General features: G+C 32.8%; 6 protein-coding genes across 6 annotated transcripts in view; 3 read left to right on the top strand and 3 right to left on the bottom strand.

Annotated features, from left to right (window-relative positions):
- Aps (diphosphoinositol polyphosphate phosphohydrolase 1 Aps) overlaps positions 1-25330 on the top strand; it is a 158873-nt gene that overhangs the window by 40791 nt on the left and 92752 nt on the right. The window lies entirely within an intron of this gene.
- Fdh (alcohol dehydrogenase class-3 Fdh) lies at positions 1862-3425 on the bottom strand. Its single transcript, XM_089701278.1, has one exon. It carries the CDS (start codon positions 3096-3098, stop codon positions 1968-1970), a length of 1131 nt encoding a protein of 376 aa, XP_089557404.1. The 5' UTR covers positions 3099-3425; the 3' UTR covers positions 1862-1967.
- LOC149483730 (nucleolar protein 11) lies at positions 3705-6036 on the top strand. The gene is made up of 4 exons (XM_089701276.1): positions 3705-3917; positions 4057-4221; positions 4387-4753; positions 4943-6036. The coding sequence occupies exons 1-4, from the start codon at positions 3786-3788 to the stop codon at positions 6022-6024; spliced, it is 1746 nt and encodes a 581-aa protein (XP_089557402.1). The 5' UTR covers positions 3705-3785; the 3' UTR covers positions 6025-6036.
- LOC149483729 (RNA-binding region-containing protein 3-like) lies at positions 6248-7711 on the bottom strand. Its single transcript, XM_089701275.1, has one exon. It carries the CDS (start codon positions 7567-7569, stop codon positions 6265-6267), a length of 1305 nt encoding a protein of 434 aa, XP_089557401.1. The 5' UTR covers positions 7570-7711; the 3' UTR covers positions 6248-6264.
- Positions 21955-23869, top strand: Alg1 (ALG1, chitobiosyldiphosphodolichol beta-mannosyltransferase). The gene is made up of 4 exons (XM_089701272.1): positions 21955-22539; positions 22699-22958; positions 23089-23374; positions 23575-23869. The coding sequence occupies exons 1-4, from the start codon at positions 21995-21997 to the stop codon at positions 23786-23788; spliced, it is 1305 nt and encodes a 434-aa protein (XP_089557398.1). The 5' UTR covers positions 21955-21994; the 3' UTR covers positions 23789-23869.
- Positions 23858-24771, bottom strand: hoip (NHP2-like protein 1 hoip). The gene is made up of 2 exons (XM_089701274.1): positions 24543-24771; positions 23858-24317 (listed from the first exon to the last, which is right to left on the bottom strand). The coding sequence occupies exons 1-2, from the start codon at positions 24543-24545 to the stop codon at positions 23928-23930; spliced, it is 393 nt and encodes a 130-aa protein (XP_089557400.1). The 5' UTR covers positions 24546-24771; the 3' UTR covers positions 23858-23927.

Below are 25330 nucleotides of genomic sequence, written 5' to 3'. Positions count from 1 at the left end.
GTAAAGGTAGCTTGTAGCACAGTAAATCAGCTTTTATTTAGCTAAAGAACATTATGTTAACATAATATCAAAAAAATACTTACGTAGGCAATGCTTTTCCCGTTTGTTTTTGTAAAAGTTCCGGAGCACTAAGTTTCATACCGCCAACATTCGAAAAAAGTAACCGCCGAAAATTACATCTCAAAAACAAGCTGGGTTGCCACATCTCATTCGGTGTCTCATTTAACTCATAAATTTTACTATAAAGGAATGCATACATGACAAAAAACTGATATTAAGATGTGACTACACTTTTTCCCTCAGAAGTTGGCTATGGCAAAGTCTGCAACCGTTGGCAAAGCTAGCAGGTTTTACCGGTAAGTAAATGATTTTCTTTGTTAAAGAGTTACAGGTAAATTCATGCAATGATAAAAACATATTCTTAGTAAATATTTTATTTTTTTACAAATAAAAGTACATAAAATTCTAATTAAATTAAAGCTAGAAAAAGCTACCATATATCGATATACAGAATTGGTTAGATATATCTGATATAAGTGATGATCTATTAATATCAATTTATAACCCTGTTTCTTAAAATATCTGTAGATCTGAGTTCGGCTGCAAATACATTATTAAAGTAATTTCATATATCTTTATGGATAAGCCCATCCCACTTTATTTATATCCCTTCTACAAGTACAACTAAATTCGTGAAAAATACTAGTTTGCTGTTTGAAACGAGTAAATAAATAAAAACTAGTCTCAAGGTCGTAACAAGTTTATCTTTGTACCGTTTGACGCTAATAGAATGGCTAATAGACCATTTTTTGTTAGTGTTATTTTGGTGTGATTAGTGATAAAGTAAAATGAACTTTTGAGTTTAATATCTAGAGCTTAATATATTGTAGTCTTTCCTAGATTTAACCTTTTGTTTTATTTGTAATGTAGGTATTATGGATTAACTCAAAAGTGACTGAACTAAATTGAAATTCAGATGAAGTAGTTCAATTACCACCTCCATATTGCATAGTACCTTCTTAAAATTTTATATGAATTATCTGTGACATTTTTTTGTTGAAATGTCGACTTCGTATGTAACAAGCCTTAATATTAGGTATGCGAAAAACAAATTGATGAGAATGTAACCTAGGTATATTCTGTTTATATCATGAAAAACAAGAATTATCATCTACTATACTTAGTCATTATTATTTTCTTATTATCTATCCAATATATTACTATTTACATATACTATTTCACAAATTTTAACTACCAGAAAGGAATCGCTCTTTGCTAATAGTTCTGTTTTTTTTAAACAATAATAATATCATATCTATCATTACTCTCTCATTAATTTTATTTCTAATCTCAAGAAAGTTGCCACATTTTACTATGAATGTAGAGATAAGTTTGTATGTCATGTCGCGGTCGTGGCAAACAAGATAATATTTTATATCAAGTGATAAGCTACCCTTATCAAATTACTTAATAATTATTTATATTCATCGTTGTGAATGATGATGATGTAATTTTTACTTTTTAAAGTGAAACTTTTATTACATCGTCTCAAACTTTTTGGTCTGTGTAGCGCATGTCGCGTGTATCGCGGCTGCCGAGTAGGTATCTACTCGGCAGCCGACCGTCACGCGACATGCGCTACACAAAGCAGTGTTCGGAACCGTTCGAACAGTTTCACTTTTACCGTGGTTTCATAAAACCACACAACATTTTTTTTTTAAATGTAACAATAAATTTTTTACATATTTACTTTAGAGAACATAATATTCTGATCAAAACCTATTTTTATAGGATAACATATTAGATCTAGGAACCAGGGAAGAAAAGGTTTTTTATATCACATTGTCAAATAAAAGCTCTGTTCTATGTAATAATAAAATGTATTTCAAAAATACATAAATGCTGTTTTACAAAATACAAATTCACTGGAATAAATAAACATGTCAAGTTCAAAATGAGGTAGGTATTTAGAATTCAACGACTGCACGGATGGACTTTCCAACATGCATCAGGTGGAAGGCCTCGTTGATCTCATTGAGTGTGACTTTGTGGGTCACAAACTCATCCAAGGGCAGCTTATTTGTTAAGTAATCTTCCACTAGCTTGGGTACACTGTCGCGACTCTTGTAGCCACCGAAAGCTGTTCCTTTCCATATACGGCCTGTAACAAGCTGGAATGGGCGAGTTTTGATCTCCTCTCCCGCTGCAGCAACACCAATAATAACAGATTCACCCCAGCCCTTATGGCAAGCTTCAAGAGCTGCTCTCATGGTGTTAACATTACCAATGCATTCAAAAGTGTAGTCCAATCCTCCATCAGTTAAGTCGACGAGCACTTGCTGGATGGGTTTGTCGTAATCTTTCGGATTAACGAACTCGTTGACGCCGAACTTCTTAGCCGTTTCAAATTTATCAGGGTTAATGTCCACTCCGATAATACGTTTAGCGCCAGCGACTTTGCAACCGAGAGCGGCGGCCAGACCGACAGCGCCTAAGCCGAAGATCGCGCAGTTTGATCCGGGTTCAACCTTGGCAGTGTTGAGGGCTGCGCCGTATCCAGTGGTCACACCACAACCGAGTAGGCATACCTTATCTAATGGAGCGTTATCCGCAATTTTGCAAAGCGAAATTTCTAGAACAACTGTATATTCACTGAACGTCGAACAGCCCATGAAGTGAAACAACTCCTTTCCTTTGCAACGGAACCTTCTTGTTCCGTCGGGCATCACACCTTGACCTTGTGTGATACGAACTTTTTGGCAGAGGTTAGTTTTAGGGTTAAGACAGAATTTGCATGTTTTGCACTGAGGCACGTAAAGAGGCAACACATGGTCTCCAGGCTTCACTGTGGTCACGCCTTCACCGACACTTTCAACGATTCCACCACCTTCGTGTCCCAAAATAACAGGGAACACGCCTTCGGGGTCCTTTCCTGACAGGGTGTAGGCATCAGTATGGCAAACGCCCGTTGCGAGGATCTTGACACGAACTTCACCAGCCTTGGGCGGGTCCACTTCGATTTCTTCAATGGATAAAGGTTTACCGGCCTCCCATGCTACGGCCGCTTTGCACTTAATAACTTTTCCGGCAGTCGACATTTTTACGCTTACTGCTACCTCTTACGACTAATAACTGTCACAAAATGAATTCAATTTTATAAGGCACGCAAATAACACTGAATTAGCGACCTTTTGACACTGATAAATTCAATAGATTTCGAATTACCAAGTTCAATTTTGGTAATTTGGTTATACAATAGTAACCTACCTACTACAAATACATACGCACTATTAAAACACATGGATAACACCATAGTGTTGTGCTTTTCACACTCCTATATTGAAAAGAGAACACATTATTCAGTTTGTAAAACACATTCATGCTAAACAGCCAACGAAAATCGTATTCGTAGTGAATCGCGGCATTGACGGTTGACCTTGATCGTGACAAAACATTATTAACTGGTATCACTAGGCTTATTATTTAATCATGCAACGTGCAACAATAAAATATATTATTTTTACAGGTATTATTTTTGTCAATATTAAAATGGAAGACACACGTATTTTTAATTCTTCAAAACAAGTATTTTATTAGTTCTAAAAATAATTTTTAAAATATGTTTTTTTTTTTACGTTTTATGAATTTCCGGTATCAACTGTCAAACAAGTGTCAACACTCAACTGATTTCATCGACATTTATAAATTATATGTCAAAACAATACCACATGTTTGGTTTTCAGGCTATGCTATATATTTTGTAAAAACATAAAATTAAACAGAAAATGGCAAAATTTCAAAGTTACTACATCCTGTGTCCATTGATTGATCAAAATAGTTTTCTCGGTGTTACCGAAGACAAAGAAAGTGAAAATGTTGTGGTTACTCTAAGCCGAAATGTTGTCAACAAATACAGGGTACGTTGATTGCATGCTTAATTCCTCATATTTATTACATTTTAGTAACATTAAATATGTTAATAATACATTTTTATTTATAAGTTTTTGTTTTCAATCATATTAATGCATAAAATAATTGTTATATTGTTGTCTTTAGCTCTCTGACCAGAAGCAAATTGGTGGATGGACATCAAAGGACCATATAACAGCTCCAGTGATTTACGATAAAGAACAAGAATCCTATATTGGTGTATTCAACAAAAATACAATAAAGTCTTGGAAGAATGATGATGACAATTTGGATAAATTAAAAAAATACAAGGTAACCAATTTAGCAACAGCAATGTTTTCAATAATTTTAATTGTTTTACGTAACTTTATTTTGATTGTTGATAAATTCAACAATCAAACAAATTGTTGATAAATTCAAATATTTTGATACACATAAACTTCACACTAATAACCATTTTCACCATTTTAATTACAGTTTTCTATCAACATTCTTAAACTAGTAGCAAGAACAAATGACACAGCTCTCATAATATTTGAAAATGGCAACTGTGCGTCACTTCCATACGGTGTGGATAACAGGAAATCCTATGAAAACAAACTACTTATAAAAGAATCTGAAACAATAATTGATGTAGCTTGCTGCACAATAGATAAAATGGAATATGTTTGTTATGTTTTGAAAAATAAGAAAGACAGCTATGAAATAATTACTTGTCCCATAAGAGATGAATTGGGTGATTTGGAAAAAGCAAAGCTTAATCGTTTAAAAGTCACAAGATCAGATGATGTGTATGTAGTTGGACATCTGATATGTACACAGAGTAAAAATATATATGTTTTGTGTAAGTATTGTAAAGTTATTTCTTGAGTAAATAGATAATATTTATAAAAAATCATCAACTTGGTCTGTAAAAACATCATTACATTCATTTAGAACATAGATTAATTCAGCCTCTGAAAATAGACATTTTATTAAGTCTACAATTTACTCTAATATAATCACTAATACATTGAATGTAATTTGTTTTCAGGGAGTGACTCCAAAATGGGTGTATATGACATAAAAGAAAAGACCTGGAAAGTTACATTTTCAATACCCTGGATTTCTACAGTATCTGAGGTGTCCCTTGCATGGATGGGAGAGAATAATTTAATATTCTTTGGCAGCAATATTGAACAAGATGGAGCTATCCTTGTTGCTTATAATGTGGCGTTGGGAGTTGGATCATGCAAATATCCAATGAAAATGTACACGCAAAATGCTAAACTCTATTGCTTCAACAGTAGAATACTCCTACAAGCGTCAAATCACATTGGAATGTTGCCATACATTTTGGAAACAGATAGAAACCTCTCAAGTCTACTTGGCTCCCACGATGTACAAGAAAATCAAACTGTCATAGCTGATTGGGGTACTTCAGACCAACCCTTATACAGAATTAGTGATGAAATGAAGGAATTATTACCTAAAGGGTTGTCAGAACGCAGTATTTTCGCTCAGATCATTCCCTCTCTAGTGAAAACTCATGATTTTAATCACATCTTGAAGGCATTACTCGAGTTCCAAGATATACCTGAATCAAACCTAGTTATGTTATTAAATTTTACTCTAAAGGAAATGAATGTAGATTCTATTGATGTGACAAATGAAGATGAATTTTTGAAGTTCTGTTCGTCTCAGCTAGATTATTCAGAGGAAAATTATGAATTAGCGTCAAAATTTGTGCTGTTGAATCACCTCCTTAAAACATCATTTAGTGATGCTCTGATGTTACCACATTTACGAAATGGCATGTCTTTAGATAACGGACTGTTTTTATTGAGCTATGTAGCATATTTAATTACAGAAACCGACTTGAATATTGCACATGAAAGTATGATGTATGACTGGTGTACTTTGCTTCTAGACGCATTCTACCAACACTATCTAATGATTAAAGATGAAAAAGTCAGTTATGTACTGGAAAAAGTTCAAAAAGTTGTTGTGGGACATATTGATAATTTAAATAACATCAGCAGTGTTATGCCTCACTTAGATAGAATAATTAACAAAAGTCAGGTGCCTGAAGAGAAGGTGTTATCAACATATACTATTGAATTATTGAATATATAAGTTACTAAATAATTGGATTTTTATTTATTGTATTAGTCTAATTGAACATAGAGCTCAATATATTTTAGTACAAAATAACATTCAAAGCTACATATAATAGATTATAACATAAATTTCATTTTTAAATTAGTAAATTAATAAGGTAGAAAATAAGTTATTCTCTACTACAGCTCAGCAATATGCAAAGTCTCTGCAACTTGCTCTATCTACTATTAAGTCTACAAAAATAAAAAACAATATCTAATCAATAGTCTTTTTATTAGCAGCTCTAGCAAATTGCACAACCATTGGTTTATCATTCAAAAGATACCCGTTTGTTTCATTTAAAGCAGTTTCTGCTATTTTTATAGATGGAAATGTAACAAATGCTTGGCCTTTCATCCTGCCTTCCTGCATCACTCTAACATCAAAACCATTTTGTTCTTCGTCTGATAAATTTTCTATATAACCTTTGTAAACCCTTTTAACATCCTGTTCAGTTGTAGATTTTGCCAAATTCTTAATATATAATCGCATAGATGGTTCCCCAGGATTGTAATTCTTGAAAACTGGAAGAAGTTTCATATCACTATAGCTTAATCTGTTTTTAAGTAGTTCTTTCCTAGTGATTGTAGGTGGCTCTTCTATTTTATCCTCGGGGATGTTCTCTGGAGGTTTATCCACCTTTTCAAATTTCCCAAGTTCACCAACAACTATAGGTTCTTTGACTTGTTTTTGTAAAGCATCCTGATGAACAACTAGAGATATTTTCTTTGTGTCAGCGGCAGGTGTGACAACTTCAAATACTTCTTCCTGACTGATGAGAATTTTTTTAGGCTGAGACATACTAGCTGTTGCCAGAACAGCTGCAGGTCTTTTTCTTGTGATTGGTAGTATATTTTGCCTTTTTATTAGAGGTTTTTGCATTGGCATAGTCAGTTTAGGATAATCATTTTCTTCGTCGGTTTCAATTTCAGATTCTGGCTCACTTTGCAAGTGTGGAGGAGGCACAAATATTTCATCTAGAAAGAAAGGTCTGAAGGTGCTCTTAAAGAAATCAACAGCTTCTGGTTTATCGGAAAAAGGGACACGCAGAGACATTTTGTTCATCAAGTGTAGTAATTGATTGTAAAGTGGCGCATGGTTGAATAATTCAAATATAATATTCACAGCTATATTTGCATCTATGGCAGGGTATTTGTATTTGAGATGCGGAGGTGGTGGTTGATAGAAATTTACAGATGGATTCCAGGCATTTAATACGCGTAAGAATTCTTTTATTTTTATTGTAGCCTGAGATGAATCTTCGTTGCTTTTTTGTTTATCTAAAGATGGTTCTTTCTCAAACGAATATTCAACAACTAAACGTCTCTGTGCTACTTCGAGCTGATGCAATCTGCGCAATATAGATTCTGCCTTTGCAACACTAGAAAAAGACGCAAATATATAGTTTCGTTTTTTAGCAGTTTCCCATACCTTTTCAGCGCCAAAGTGTTTTAAAAGTTGTTCTTTATCTTGAAATGATAAGTTGATAGGAAGATGTCGAATAAGTAATACTTTCGACATGATCAGTTTCAATTACATTTCAACTTCCTTCAATAATTTAATAAAAATCACCTTTTATCTAAGTCCAATATTTACAATTAAATACAATCATGAATCAAATAATTACCAAATTACCATCAGCCATGAGCCATCACAGCAGAATCAAAACAATAAACAAATCAACTTCAAATCTCAATTAATATTGTCAACTGTCAAATATTTTATAACCATGGCAATACTGTGACCAATGACCATGGCTAATATCACAGCTAATATCAAGAAGCCTATAATCTATCTATAATATAAAAATGAATCCCAAAATGTGTTGGTAAGCGCATAACTTGAGAACGGCTGAACCGATTTCGTTAATTCTTTTTTTATTATATTCCTTGAAGTACGAGGATGGTTCTTACGTAGAGAAAACGTGATTCATATGTACCACGGGCGAAGCCGGGGCGGACTGCTAGTATCTAATACACTGGAGATTTCAGTATGATCATCGTAGACAGTTGGTTTCTCTGTCTACGATGAACATTAACTCGTAACAAGAAAATATGACCTTGAATGACGCCTGTATGTTTTTTATCCCTTTCACACCTAACTTGCCAAGTTGGTGTGAAAGGGATAAAAACATACAGGCGTCATTCCATGTCATATTTTCTTGTTACAAGTTAATGTTCATACTTAAATCTCCTAGACTAGAGTAGATAATTTTTGAAACAAAAAAAAATCGCAGTCGGATGAAACCCATTAGAAAAGGAGGGGAATATGATGAAAATTAAAGGAAAAATAAATTACGGTCAATCCGAGTTCGGGAAAAGGGAGGGGGGAGCTTTTAAGAGAAAAAAATGGTTTCTCTTGATTTCCGACAAAACTACAAGTCCTACGGAAAAAAGTTCAATGGCAAAGTTGTAGATAATAAAAAGATCTACAACTTTTGTATTGACAATTTTTTCACATAACCTCAAAATTTAGGTGAAAAATTCAAAAAACCAAGTTTTTGGTTTTTTATTTTTATCTACTTCAAAATTTATTTTTTTTCTACGAAATTTGGTGGAAACTTGCTTTATTATGTCCCAAATACACTGTAATTTATTTGACTGAAAATATTTATTTTTTCGCCTTATTTTGAATTAATACCAAAAAAACAACCTAATTTTCAATCGAAAAGTCACCCGTCAAAATATCAGCTTTTTTCAAAAACTTGGGGAGCCTTTTATTCATTGAAATCTCTACTTTCATATGGTGTAAAAAAAAATAAACATTACCATAGTAAATGTTCTCAGAAAATGCATACAAACAGTGTGAAAATGAGCTTTTACTAAATCAGGCACACTTCTCAAACTACCTGAAATGTTTTTATCGACATCATTTTGCTTTTGAATATGCTGTAAAATATTATACTTAGAACAGATAATTTTTTTTCTTTTGAAATATTACCGAAAAGCCGATACAAGAGAAGATATAGAGTTCGAGAAGTGTGCCTGATTTAGTAAAAGCTAATTATGACACTGTTTGTAAGCATTTCCTGAGAACATTTACTATGGTAAGGTTTATTTTTTTTACAACATATAAAAGTAGAGATTTTGATGAATAAAAGGCTCCCAAAGTTTTTGAAAAAAGCTGATATTTTGACGGGTGACTTTTCGATTGAAAATTAGGTTGTTTTTTTGGTATTAATTCAAAATAAGGCGAAAAAATAAATATTTTCAATCAAATAAATTACAGTGTATTTGAGACATAATAAAACAAGTTTCTACCAAATGTCGTAGAAAAAAAATAAATTTTGAAGTAGTTAAAAATAAAAAACCAAAAACTTGGTTTTTTGAATTTTTCACCTAAATTTTGAGGTTATGTGAAAAAATTGTCAATACAAAAGTTGTAGATTTTTTTATTACCTACAACTTTGCCATTGAACTTTTTTCCGTAGGACTTGTAGTTTTGTCGGAAATCGAGAGAAACCATTTTTTTCTCTTAAAAGCTCCCCCCTCCCACTTCCCGAACTCGGATTGACCGTAATTTATTTTTCCTTTAATTTTCATCATATTCCCCTCCTTTTCTAATGGGTTTCATCCGACTGCGATTTTTTTGCACTTTTTATTATTTTTAAAGGGATCTACCCCAGTGTATCCAGTGTATTAGATATATTAAGCTCCTTGGCTAATATGAATAAACACTGAATAAATTATTAAAAAAAAATGACCATGGCTAATTGGCTGCGATCATAATATAAATTTTCCAATCAGTTCAATTCACGGCGTAAACTGTCTGGAACACAGCTGGGGACGTATTATATGACCTTCTTATTTCCAGCTAGCCGTGACAATCTGTGTATCACGTTAGCGGACGTAAGCCAAAAGTAATTTAGCCTTAGAGCGTTTTCACATTATCCGATCCGATATCGGATATCGGACACCGATAGCCGATATCCGATATCGGATACAATTTTCCCTTTCACATTGTCCGATATAATCCTTCCGATATCATCATGAGTGTTGCCAGAAATTTTAAGAGAAAACTAAACTAAATTGCCAGTTGATAAAAAAAGGTATAATTAAAAAAAATTCAAATGATAGATCATAGTTGTACATACATTAAAAATAACTACGTAAAAAAAAACAACTTCAAAAAAAGAAAAGTAAAATGTAAAAAAGATTTGATATCACTAATTACTGCATATTATTTAGATGTGCTATTTACTAAATAGTTTTGATATCGGTCATTTGTATAGTATATGTTAACACATTATAAATTAAATAAATTTATATCAATACCTACTACAACCTAGTATTAGTTAATAGTTTTAGTAATACATATTAGTAAATACCTTTCAAAATCTATTAAATGTATTTTTAACAAGATATACATTTATAAAAGAACACTATATACATCTTATATATAAAATTCTCGTGTCACAATGTTAGTCTGCATACTCCTCCGAAACGGGTGGACCGATTCTCATGAAATTTTCTGTGCATATCGGGTAAGTCTGAGAATCGGCCAACATCTATTTTTCATATGTACCACGGGCGAAGCCGGGGCGGACCGCTAGTCTTATATATAAAATTCTCGTGTCACAATGTTAGTCTGCATACTCCTCCGAAACGGGTGGACCGATTCTCATGAAATTTTCTGTGCATATCGGGTAAGTCTGAGAATCGGCCAACATCTATTTTTCATATGTACCACGGGCGAAGCCGGGGCGGGCCGCTAGTTATTTTATAAAAGTTCATCATTTTCTATTCTTTTTCTTATTACACTGTAAATAATATTGTCACCCGTTCAAATATATATTTTTTAATATGATTGTTGTAATTTCCTGTAAGTAAAGATACATAAATTATTTTATTGTCTTATGCAATTATTTTAGAATTAAAAGTTTTCAAATATTCTTTGTTGTTAATTCAAAATAAAAATAAAATCGGTGTGAAATCTCCTCCTTTTTTTGAAGTCGGTTAAAAACAAAGTCCCCAATGACAACAATACAATAAACAGCACAACCACAGAGCACAACCAACATCCGAGTAGGAGGAGGAGCGAGGCAGAATGAGTTAAAATAAAGATGATAGACACTAATATTTTCGAAGATAGATATTTCAATTTAAGAACGCAATATATTTTTGTTTACTTCAGTTCAGCCAATTGCCGTATATTTTAATACGGTAATTAAAATACCTGCCGTATAAATCGTATTTTTAATGCCTATAAATACATAAATGTGTGTTTAAAGGTTTCTTTTAAAGGATTTTAGGTTAAAGCAAAGAATTTTTTTAAAGATTTAGCGCCCTATAAGACTGAAAATACACAAACTAGTGCTTTTTTGCTGTTGGTATACTGCCTTTTCGAAAATTGAGTTGGCAACACTGAACATTATCGTCCGATAGCTCACAGGCATATCGGTGTCGGCTCCGATATCCGATATCGGACCGGACAATGTGAAAGACAGGTACATGTTTCATACATTTTACTTCCCTCCGATATCGGATATCGGCTATCGGCGTCCGATATCCGATATCGGATCGGATAATGTGAAAACGCTCTTAGAGTATATATATGCGAACAACCAAGTGGGAACAGTAGGCACAGGTGGGAACAACACGACGTTCCCGCCGCGAGCGCTCGTAGTCGTGGTTGAGTGCTGTCGAAGTGCGTTGCTCAGGAATTTTTTTCATATTTACGAATAAACATGGTGAAATGTGCAGTTCTAAGTTGCTATTGCGTACCTACCGAGAATTGCCGAATATGCACGAAGATAAACGACGTAAACAAAAAGGGATGTTCACTATGCGTGTCTGAAGATGTTAATTAATCGATTTTTTTTTCAAATCGATTGAAATTGAATTGTGAAATATATTTATATTTAATTTTATAAGAGGTTTCAAGTATTCTCAATCAGTCGTTATTGTAGTTGTCGTTTATAAGTAATTAATATTTAACTAAATCATGTCTTACATGAGTTACAAGCATGAAAATAAAATGTTATTAGTTTTTTTTAGCTATTAAAGTCGAAATCTCTTTTATTAACGACAAAATTCAATAAGTTTGTAAAGCTATTTCGTTCAGTATCTCATATAAACAAAAATCAATAAATTTCAAATCGATAAAAATCGATTGCGATATTCGATTGAATACAGGGATGATCGTGTTTACATAGAGTCAATCCCTAGCCTAGATCTCCGCCCCGCGCACGCCGCCTCATGCCACCATTTCGTTCCTAAAAAACGTTCGTGGCTCGTGCGCAGCCTTCTGCGCTGTGCTTCTGCGTGAACTTCACGCCCGCCAAGTTAGACGCTTTATTCACGGTCCATCTTGACGTACGTCCCGCCAAGGTCATACACGATGCACGACGCAAAACGACAGTGAATAGCGTTGACGTACGTCAATAATTATTATTATTATCTTGCTGGATGTGCACGACCAACTTTTCATCCAGCAAGCACCCCCACCACCACGAACGTCGTGCAGATGGACAGTGAATAGCGCGGACGTACAGCAGATTAGTGTTGCCAACAGAAATTAATGTAAATACTTGGAAACGTGGCCTATTGATATGATTTTTTTATGATAACTTAGTGAGTACATGAGCAAGCAAGAAACGGTTATTTTTGATTTTTATGTACACAGGAAATCCCAATTATCATTACTTTTGGATCAACCTTGTACACATGGACAGTTTATATTCAGAAGTTATTATTTTAAAAGAACTCCAAGGCGAATTGTTGAATAACACAGATTTTATGCAAAAGTCCACTGCAGAAAAATGGCAATTTATTTAAAAAAAAATATCTTGATGAATTTGTTTGTTTAAAAAAAAATGATTAGCTATATGTATACTCTCTGTTCCCGCCACTTTAGCATTTACTGAAAGAGTCTTTTCGGTCATGAATGTGAAGTGGCGGGAAGAGAGAAACCGAGCTTCATTAAAAATTAATTAAAAATGAGCTCTTGAAATATATAAATTTAGATTTGGAATGTTTGGATTCATATAATTCATTTAAAAATAATGAAAAATTCTTAGTTATTGCAAAAAGTACAAAAAAATACATTTTTAAAAATATTTATTTACTCTTTATTTACCTCCTTTAAAATCAGATATACTCTATTTCTTCAAATAAAAGTTGGCAACCCTAGCCATGCTTGATGCGCGCACGATCGTCAGATACATCCAGCACCGCGGCCTTGAGCCGACGTACAATACGACCAACGTAACTTGGCGGGCCTGAACATAGCCTCTACGAACTTTTGCGCATGTACACTCGTAAAAAAAAGTGTTATAGGCATTTATTTCTTTTAAACTGAAATTCGAATAAAAATTTCCTTATACAGAGACCAAGTACAAATAAAATAAATATCAAAACGCTATGAGACATAAAGCAATAAAAATAACCTAATGAATTCAGGATTCACTCAGCAACTCTTAAAAAAACTTTGTCAACATTTTTTACGCCTTCTTCTTTTTCTTTTTTAAAATACTGCGTTAAGGTGATTGCAACGATCTGTTCCCAGCCAATATCCCGCTAGATGGCGCTGAATTCTACATTTCTAGTTTATTTGAGTTTTTGCGTAATTGGAATAGTCATCAAACCTAGGAATAGTCATGGCGGTTACTGAATATTATATTTTATTGAAATATGTTATATCATTGCCTTAAAATCCACCCAATTCGGTAAAATTATGCGTTTTAACATCTGTCATTGCATACAGGGTCGTTTACACACACAGACGTATACAAAAATGATAAAGATTTAACTCTAGATGGCGTGAATGTAAAGCGCGTCACACACGGTGAAGATACTACCTATAATATTTTATCTAATCTAGTAATATTTTATATTACAGTATCTTAAGGTATCCGGTATCAGCGTTCTGACCATCATTTTTCTTTTTTCGCTGTAGAACCGCCATCCTGTTACAAATGACCCACAAAGGAGAATGACCACGGGTGGTATCGGTAAAATTTTAGTTGTGCCACGTATTCGTTATATTGTTAATTCCTATTTGTATTTATAATGATCATATGTATCAATATTAAGTCTTAATTAAACCGGATAAATTGAAATAATAGTAAAAGTAAAAGTTTTTCTTTTGAAACATGTATGAACTTTCGCATTAGTAGGAAGTAGGATTGTTATAAAAATAAAAGTTATATTTGTTGGCGTAAACTATTTTATTGTAATTTTGGGAAATAAATAATGTCAAAATTGATTACCTACAATAAAACGCAGTTTTATTTTATTACCTACATTACACTATTGTTTTTTTTTATCAAAACATGTATTTGAAGTAGCAAATATGATATTATGCTGATCCAAGCATTTTCACTCAAAACTAATATCACTAATGATTTGTAAAAGTAAATTATTTCAAAATACATTTCATAACCAACAAGTAAGAATAATTATTCATACAACAACAAATCAAAAACACTATTTACTATGGAAAAAAAACCAGGAAGGTGAAAAACATATTTACGATTTCGATGCACTCGACTTTTAGTAAAATAATAGGTAAAAATATTATTATGGTTTTGATCACAGACATATCTGTGGTTTTGATTTTAGCTACTAGTATCAGAAAGCTGCGTGTTCAATGCACGTCGGGGTCCCACAACTGTGGAGGAAGGAAGGTAGAATACCTCCATTGAATAAGTGAAGTTTCTCGACATACTCGATTTGCCGGCCGGCCTCAATGAAGATTGTCCGAAAGTTGTATATGTGCTCTGTAACGAAAAAATTTCGCTAGCGCGATTCAGAGTGAGGTGTCGTACAATATACCTAATGAAGTTTTTCATCTTTTTATTTTACTGCAAATACAAAATAAAAATTAAACAATGGTAGTGTAAATTCTAAACAAACTACTACCAAAATACAATTAGAACAAAAATCATTTGACTTGTTTATTTCACCCAGAGGCCAGAGGCGGCTCGTGACAAAATTGTATAGGTGTTCACTTGAAATAAAACAACGAAAATACAATAGCGTTCGGGATGATTTATTACAAAAAAATGAGCACCACATTTTATAAATGTCTATAACACTAAAAATTACAAAGTACAGGCTATTTCAAAACGAATTCAATGACTAGGTATCAATAATTAGTAAATCACCGAATTTGCATTCGCGAGCGTAGGTATCCATAGTGTTTGTCACTGACGGTCACTGACCTCTATAACTTATAGTTATAGAGGTCAGTGGTGTTTGTTGTGTAAACATGTATGTATTTGAGTAGTTAGTAGCATATTATATTCTGAATTTCTGATCCATGCCTATTCACTCAAAACTAATAACACTAATGATTTGTAACAGTAAATTATTTCAATAGGTAGGTATTTGAACATTTCCCAACAAGACGTAAGAATAATTATTCGTAGGTATACAAGATACAATAACAAATCTAATACACTATTTATTATTTTATTATTTACTAGCGGTCCGCCCCGGCTTCGCCCGTGGTACATGTTTACGTTTTCTCTCCATAAGAAGTAATAGCTAGAGAGCTAGCGCAAAGCTACCTGTATGTATTTGACCAGACCTGGATTTTTGTGTGTTGATTCCCCTATACCTACTATACATGAGATGAGGAGTCACTAAGCCCAGAGTGGTGGACGGGGCGCGCGCTTAGGTAAGACAGGTGGAAATTTTTGGCGAACTTTGAAACCATTTGACCACGTCTGCCATTTTGATATTTGAAAATAGATTATTATTACTATCGGAAAATAACAATGGCAGACCATTATCACGCGGATAACATTCTGGCAGACACTTATGAAAGTGCTGAAAAAAATACAATTTTGAAAGTATTTGACCAGATCTGCCATTCATATATTTTATTTATTAGGGTCTTAAAAACTTATTTTCGAAACGGCAGACATTTTCATTGCGTACAGACTTCAGCAGACAACAAAACTTTACAGACTTCAGCAGTCAACAAGACTTAGCTTCTACATGGTCAGATGTATATATGTATTACGTTCCCTGACCTTACATCAATGATTTACTTTATTAATGTTTTTATGGTCATTTACATTTAATTTTGAAAACTATGGAATAAAATTTATAAATTTGATGATACAAAACTAAATATACATTTGTAAAGAATCTCAAATATAAAGTTGTGTTGCAAATAACAAATCATCATTTAAATATTTAGTTTATTTCTTTATTTAAGAAACAATTAACAATTACAAAACAACATAAAAAAACACGCATGCATTTATTGAAATGTTCATTCATCATCACTATCGTATGGCGTTGTGTGACTCGTCTTCATAATCCATTGAATCGGATTCTGTAAAAGTAAAACGTAAATTATATAATAAAAGAAATGAGTCATTATAAACTTACCTAGTAAGGCCTGTGGTAAGGCAATGCCTTTGATGTCGCACGATGCCGCCGCGCCGCCAGTGTAGGTACTTCTGCTGCTACATGAAAATATGCTAGGGTTGCAACAAATGGGAAATAAAACAATTGTGATTATTACTATTATGATGTAATCATTTATTCATATTATGTACATTCAAAACAATTGCTATTATTAAATCTGATGTAATTATTTTTTCATAAATATATAATTATTATTAATTACATAATACAATTGCACTGTGAAATATTTACGTATCACTTTATTTTTGATGTTCTTAATTGTCTTTTATAAAATTTAAGTGACGCATTCGCATTGGGATCAACAATCCGATAAGAAAAGAATGGAGACAACATATACATAGCTTTGATTTCAATTCTACAGATACAAAATATACAATCTATCTAAAATGATACAACGGATGTTTCCTGCGTTTTCTCGTCAAAATACCGAAACAACGTAATTATTGTATAGTAGTTGGGCGTGAAAGTAAAAAAACAAATGAAAAGTGTTTTCCATATGATTATTTATTAAATTTACGCGATTAAGAATAATTTCAACGATACAATTTAGTAACCGAGAATTCAGAGGATTAAAGAAAATACCTGCCTGATCATTTTATCAAACTCTAAAAGAATTATGGTTATTTCGCATCACTCGGTTTATTAGTTTGGTAATAATTATTAAAGGTAGTTACAACCCTAGCCATTGAGTCGAACGGTAGGCAACACAATATCGACTTTGTGCGGGTACATATGGTACATTTCTTCTTGCTGTGAAGCGTAATTATTATTATTAAGATTTTTTAGGCTATTTTGAATCAGCTGTTCTAATTTAATTCTAGAAATTTATTAAAACGTGATTTTTTTTAAAGTATATTATGAGTTTATAAATACCTCAACCAATAGTTATTGTGTCCTATCCTCATTTCTTTATATCTTGGTAGTTAACTAAAGTGTTAAATTTACATAACCTCAACAACAACATTTACACTGCCACTGCACTAAAACTAAACTAACTAGCTCTCTAGCTATAAGAACCATCCTCGTACTTCAAGGGATATAATAAAAAAAGAATTATCGAAATCGGTTCAGCCGTTCTCGAGTTATGCGCTTACCAACACATTTTGCGATTCATTTTTATATATAAGACTAGCGGTCCGCCCCGGCTTCGCCCGTGGTACATGTTTACGTTTTCTCTACATAAGAACCATCCTCGTACTTCAAGGAATATAATAAAAAAAGAATTATCGAAATCGGTTCAGCCGTTCTCGAGTTATGCGCTTACCAACACATTTTGCGATTCATTTATATATATATACTAGCGGTCCGCCCCGGCTTCGCCCGTGGTACATAATATTTACGTTTTCTCTACATAAAAACCATCCTCGTACTTCAAGGAATATAATAAAAAAAGAATGATCGAAATCGGTTCAGCCGTTCTCGAGTTATGCGCTTACCAACACATTTTGCGATTCATTTTTATATATAAGATAAGATTATGTGAAAATAACCAGGAAGGTGAAAAACATATTTACGAAAACATAGTAACATAATATGGCTGTCGCTACAATAATTATATTTCAATTTTATCTTTTTATACCTAGTAGAACTGGCCGACGAATAAAAAAAATCGTATTAGAATAAATACAATAAATTACGGAACAAAAAAAGGATTGTAACTGAATTAGGTATGTTTGTTTCTGGGCGCACCGTTTTCGACGACGCGACGCGCGACGTAAGCGTATAGGTATAGGTACCTACTTTGCTAAAACAAACTAATAAAATTGTGTGTCTGTCTGAAAATTCGGAAAAGCATATTTTGCAAGTTTGTAATTACTTTGATAGTTTACCGATTTATAATAATTGTAATTGTAATTGTATAATATATAATTTGCAATGTGGTGAAATTTCATAAAAATCACGGGCCAATTTTATGTTTTGAATCCCACCGAAAATATAATTGCGTTATTAGAATAATTAATTACTATACCTACCCACGATCAATTATTACAATATAGTCTCAAATGCATACTAGAGAAATATTGCAATTTGATTCAATTAAAATGCATAGCATACAAAAATAAATTCACAACACAAGAAATTCCGCGCGCAAATCATAGCGCGTGTCAATGAAATCAAGAATGTTTTATATCAAGCCGACGCGGACGACGACGCGACGCCGAACAAAAGTACCTACGACGGACGACCACGCTTCGAGTTGCCAAACAACATGAGTAATAAATTGTTTACAAAAAAAACAAGTTTTCCATTTTTCTGTATGAGTAGACAGAACTTCAAAACGCCACCTGCTACGGTTTATATTATGAACGATTGTTATAAAAATAAAAGTTATATTTGTTGGTGTAAACTATTTTATTGATCAATAATTTAGGAATTTAAAATTGTCAACATTGATTACAATAAAACGCAGTTTTATTTTATTACACTATTGTTTTTTTTATCAAAACATGTATTTGAAGTACCATATAATATTATGCTGATCCAAGCATTTTCACTCAAAACTTATATCACTAATGATTTGTAAAAGTAAATTATTTCAATATACATTTCATAACCAACATGTAAGAATAATTATTATTATTCCTACCTACAACAACAAACCTAAAACACTATTTACTATGGGAAAATAACCAGGAAGGTGAAAAACATATTATTATTTACGATTTCGACGCACTCGACTTTTAGTAAAATATAGTAGGGAAACATAATATTATGGTTTTGATTTTTGCTACTAGTATAAGAAAACTGCGTGTTCAAACTACTTGTTTGTCTGTCTGAAAATTCGGAAGTACTTTGGTAGTTTACCGATTTATAATAATATTGTATATATCGTTGTTTAAAAAATATTCAAACACAATAAAATATGATATATGTACTGATTTATCACTGGTTTCAGTGATGAACTGATGAGTCAATTATAGCCACTATACTTTCGTCATACGTGTGTATGATTGATGTGATTTGCAACGTGGTGATATTTCAGAAAAATCACGGGTCAAATTGTCCCACCGAAAATATAACTGCGTTATAAGAATAACTATACCTACGATAAATTATACATAATACAATATAGTCTCAAATGCATACTAGTGAAATATTTTATTTGAATCAATAAAATAAAAAAATAAATAAAAAATAATAATAATACAAAAATAAATTCACAACACAAGAAAATCCGCGCGCAAATCATAGCGCGTGACAATGAAATCAAGAACTTTCGAGCCGACGCGGACGACGAAGGAGCCTAACAAAAGTACCTACAATCATAGGCGGCTCGTGACAAAATTGTATGGCCGTGTTCACTTGAAATAAAACAACGAAAATAGGTACCTACAATAGCGTTAGCAGTACAAAAAAAATGAGCACCACATTATAAATGTCTATTTATACACTAAAAATTATAGAGTATTTCAAAACGAATTCAATTATTATTTAGCAATAATTAGAAAATCCCCGAATTTGCATTCGTGATCGTATTCATAGTGTTTGTCTACACTAATATTATAAAGAGGAAAACTTTGTTTGTTTGTTTGATTGTAATGAATAGGCTCATAAACTACTGGACATTTTACCAATGTTTGCAAGTTTGTGATTACTTTGATAGTTTACCGATTTATAATAATTGTATACTTATATCATTGTTTAAAAATATTCAAACACAATATGATATAGGTACTGATTTATCACTGGTTTCAGTGATGAACTGATGAGTCAATGTTAGCCACAATACTAATCACTTTCGTCATACATGTGTATGAACTATGATTGATGTGATTTGCAATGTGGTGAAATTTCATAAAAATCACGGGCCAATTTTTTGTTTTGAATCCCACCGAAAATACATATATTACTAATTGCGTTATTAGAATAATTAATTACTATACCCACGATCAATTATTACAATTTACAATATAGTCTCAAATGCATACTAGAGAAACATTGCAATTTGAATCAATTAAAATGCATAGCATACAAAAATAAATTCACAACACAAGAAATTCCGCGCGCAAATCATAGCGCGTGTCAATGAAATCAAGAATGTAATTTTATATCAAGCCGACGAGCGACGACGCCGAACTAAAGTACCTACAGTACCATTTACCTTCAGTGTACAATACAGTTTACAGACCTACGACGGACGAACAATAATGAGTAATAAATAAAAAAAAACATAGTTTCTAAGGTCATTAGTTTTATTTTATTTTATTGTTATTTTCTTTGAACGATTGGAAATGAAATTACTCAATTTTTACACAGAACTTTGATTTATTAGAATTATGCTCATTATGCATAAGATAACGAACGCGAATGCACGACATCTAGCGCGTCAATGTCTAAACATCGCCTTTCGTTTAGACATTGACGCGCTAGATCTGTAATAAGTATATAGTCTATGCGCTAGATGTCGTGCTTTATGTCGTGTTTCGCTTGGCAAAAGTCACGCACACTACTGTAGAAGTGTCAAATTTTTCCGGTATTTTACTGTTGTTTTTCTAAGTAAATATTGTAAATTATTGATTAAAAAGGTCGAACGCGCACACATTTCATTATAGAGAAGTGATAAAATGATTAGTTTTAAAGAAATAGTGTCTGTGTTAAGTGTTTAGAGGTAATCAAAAATGTATGGAGGGACGGTCGGAACATCAACCTTAAATCGAATATTATTTTTCTCGCCTGGCGATTTAAAACCATATTATGCTTTGGTGGCATCTTTGTTCCTGAATAATACAAAATTCCAAGTAGAATATTCCAAATTATCACTAAAACAAACTTAAACACGAACAAATTTAAACTTAACACTCAACAATATAATAATAAGTTAATAACAAATAATAACGATCAACTCAACGAAAACTTTTGTAACCGCCTGTACTCAAGACAGAGATAGCGACACGAACACGACACCAATGTTAACGTGTGACTGAGATACATAATTGCGTACCGAGAATTGCCGAATATGCACGAAGTTATACGACGTAAACAAAAAGGGATGTCCACTATGCGTGTCTGAGGATATTGATTAATCGATTTTTTTTTCAAATCGATTGAAATTGAATTGTGAAATATATTTATATTTAATTTTATAATAGGTTTCAAATATTCTCAATCAGTCCTTATTGTAGTGGTCGTTTATAAATAAATGATATTTAACTAAATCATGTCTTACAACCATGAAATTAAAATGTTATTAGTTTTTTTTTGCTATTAAACTCGAAATCTCTTTTACTAACGACAAAATTCAATAAGTTTGTAAAGCTATTTCGTTCAGTATCTCATATAAACAAAAATCAATAAATTTCAAATCGATAAAAATCGATTGCGATATTCGTTCGAATAAAGGGATGATTGTGTTTACATAGAGTCAATCCCTAGCCTAGATCTCCGCCCCGCGCACGCCGCCTCATGCCACCATTTCGTTCCTAAAAAACGTTCGTGCGCAGCCTTCTGCGCGAAGTTCAGGCCCGCCAAGTTACGTCGGCCGTAGTGTACGTCGGGGATTGACCGTGAATAAGACGCTTAACTCTTGATAAGATTTGTACGTGCAGTTAATCAGTTATTATAAAATGACAGATATAACAAATAAAACTGTTAAAGTGGTTGTTTTGGGCGATATCGGAAGGAGTCCGCGAATGCAATATCATGCATTATCCCTAGCCAATAACGGGCTTAAAGTGAATATCATTGGCTATGTGGAAACAAAACCTTTGCCCGATATCCAAGAGAAAGCTAACATAACTATAACAAAGCTACAACCATTGAAACTTGGCGGTCCTAAACTTGTTCAATACTTTGCAAAAACACTCTGGCAAACAATAAGCTTACTATTAACGTTATTTATAACTGGGAAGTGTGACTACATTTTGTGTCAGAACCCACCAGCGATTCCTACATTATTTGTATGCCGATTTTACTGCTTGATTACAAAAACTAAGTTTATCATTGATTGGCACAACTATGCATATTCAATAATGGCTTTGACATTAAGTTCGAACCATCCACTGCTCAAAGTAGCTACACAATTGGAAAAGTGGTTTGGCCAGTCTTCGGACCACAATCTTTGTGTAACATATGCAATGAAAGAGGACTTGGTAGAAAGATGGGGCATAGCGTATGTTTGTTTATAAAAACTTGACATAAATAAGAAAAACATGGAACCATGTAAACATTTGAATACTCAAGTTATATTTAATTTTATCATCATTATCAGCTCATAATTGTTCCCACTGCCGGGAAATGGGACCCTTTGTCATAATTTATTTATTTTCAGTGCAACAGTACTATATGATCGACCTCCACAAATATTTCATCCAATAACAATACAAAAAAAACACCAATGGTTTCTGAATATTGGCGAGCAATATAAGGAGTTTTTGGATAACAATTATAAAGGTTCAGAGATAAAAACAGCTTTCACAGAAACTGTTGGGGACAGTATTGTATTGAGACCAGACAGACCTGGCCTCTTGTTCAGCAGCACTAGCTGGACACCTGATGAAGATTTTGGTATATTATTGGAAGCCTTACAAGGTTAGCTAATTTTAACTTTATTTTAAAATTGAAAAATTTTTACATGTAGGATTTTTGTTTATGATTTTGTTTCAAAAATTATATTTAGCAATAATTTTACCAGATATTTATAATTACTATTCATTTTCAGTATATGAAACAACACATTCCTTATCCAAAAAATTGCCCAAACTCATCTGTGTAATTACTGGCAAGGGACCTATGAAGGAATATTACAAGGAACAGATAGCAGCTCGCAACTGGAAGAATGTTACAGTGATCACCCCATGGTTGGAGGCTCGAGACTATCCAACAATGGTAGCGAGTGCTGATTTAGGAGTCTGTCTACATACTAGCTCATCTGGCTTGGATCTGCCCATGAAAGTGGTTGATATGTTTGGCGCTGGTCTGCCTGTCTGCGCTTGTGAATTTAAATGGTATGTTTAATTTTTTTTTGTATATTATGTTTATTGTGTATATGTTTGTTAATATGTATCTTCATTGTGAGTGATATTTTTAAATGTATGATAAATATTTTAATGCATTATACAAATTATTATGTAAATTAATGATTTTTATACTATGCCAAATATGAATTGTACATTATTATTTGTACTAAAAGCATTCTTTTTTGCAGTATAAATGAATTGGTGCAACATGGGATAAATGGTTATACATTTAAATCATATGACGAACTGTCTAAACAAATAGTAACCTGGTTTGAAGGCTTTCCCAATAATGTACAACAAAACAAACAAGCAGAAAAGATGAGACATGAATTGTCCAAGTTTCAAGAATCGAGATGGGAAGACAATTGGGATTTGAGAGTTAAAAAATTCTTTGAGTCATGAGATTATAAGGATCATAACATAGGGACCAATAACTTAATGTATTTAAATGTGTTTGTTATAATAAAACAATTTATTTTTAAAGCATTTTTTATTTAAACTTATCCTATTTACAAAAATAGTATGCAATATGCACTGACACTTATACTAAGAGTCTTTCAATTTCTTGTTGAATGCTCTGTATTTGAGGTTTCAATTGGGAACCTTCATTTATAGTTATGGAACAAGCGATAATTGGCCGAGATACACCACACGCACGGCCCAAAGCTTGTTTCGATCTCACAAAAACGTAAGGCACATTCTTGTCTTCACATAAAATCGGAATGTGTAACACGATTTCCAAAGGTTCGGCATCTGCTGCCATAATAATAAATTCGGAGAGACCTCTGTTGAGGGTCTTTGTGGCTTCATTGGCACCTTTGCGCAGTTGCTTGTAGTTGGCGGCTTGTTGAACAAGGTTCAAAATCTTCGCCGTTAGCGGAGCGTCCGCCAGGGGGTATGCTTTCGGGTTTACGTTAGCCTCGGCCTCACTCTGTAATGATTATAATTACATGTGAATTGTTAAATTTAAAATAACCTAAAGCGTTGTGTAGCTTATTGAAGTTTAACAACATAACCTAAAACTTTATGCAGAAACACGTGAGAGGAGATTCGAATCACATAATCAATTTTTGAACAAATAAATTAAATCTGAATTAAAATAAGTATTTTTTTGTTACATGAGCAAGAATGACAATAAATTAAGTTTAAAACTTACCATGTTAATGTTTAATGTACCGCGTGTTGATTTAAAATTTAAATATCAGCCTCTCAGCGATTACTCGCGTCACTGAGGAAACTGAGAAGAAGGAAAGGTTATTTACTTTCTATAATAGTAATATAAATTTATATTACTGTTTAAGTTTTAGAACTTTTTATTTGTAAGTTTCAAACAACGCCGAACCCACCGTCACTAGATCGACATAAATCTGACATTGATAGATAATAGATTTGTTTTTGGCTTGTGCAAGTGTTGCCAGTTGCCACACTTTGACTTTTCTTTGGATAAAGTATCCGCTACACTATTTACATATATTATAATTATTGTTGTGATTACAGTTGTGATTATTATAGTATATTATGGGTAGTACATACTTTTAAACGAAATTTATTAAGATAATAATCTGCTTACGATCTCATAAAACACCCCATTAATCATAGATTATACACTAAAAGGTCATAAAGAAGTTTCACTTCTTATGTGTGTAAACGCACACTTTTTTTATATAATATATCGTTGTTATTGAAAAAGTTAAAATGTAACTAGCTAATAAGTATTGTAAATGAATAAAGGACATTTATTTAATAAATTAGTAAAAAACATTTTCTCCAAATATTTCATGTAAACTGCACTTCATTCAAAAATGTTTGTGACCACTGTCAGTAGGTAAAGAGGTCATTGTACGAAATTCTTTCTGCTCCGCGACCGGACTTTACCATTATATATTTGATACGTCCATAATAATATTTATAAAATATTATTTTATTTGAATGCTGATATCTATG

The sequence above is a fragment of the Colias philodice genome, chromosome 12, assembly GCF_061535455.1.
Source record: "Colias philodice isolate Cphi_HAF_F1 chromosome 12, ilColPhil1 Martin Lab GWU primary, whole genome shotgun sequence".
Lineage (NCBI taxonomy): Eukaryota > Metazoa > Arthropoda > Insecta > Lepidoptera > Pieridae > Colias > Colias philodice.
This window is presented reverse-complemented; position numbering and strand designations above follow the sequence as displayed.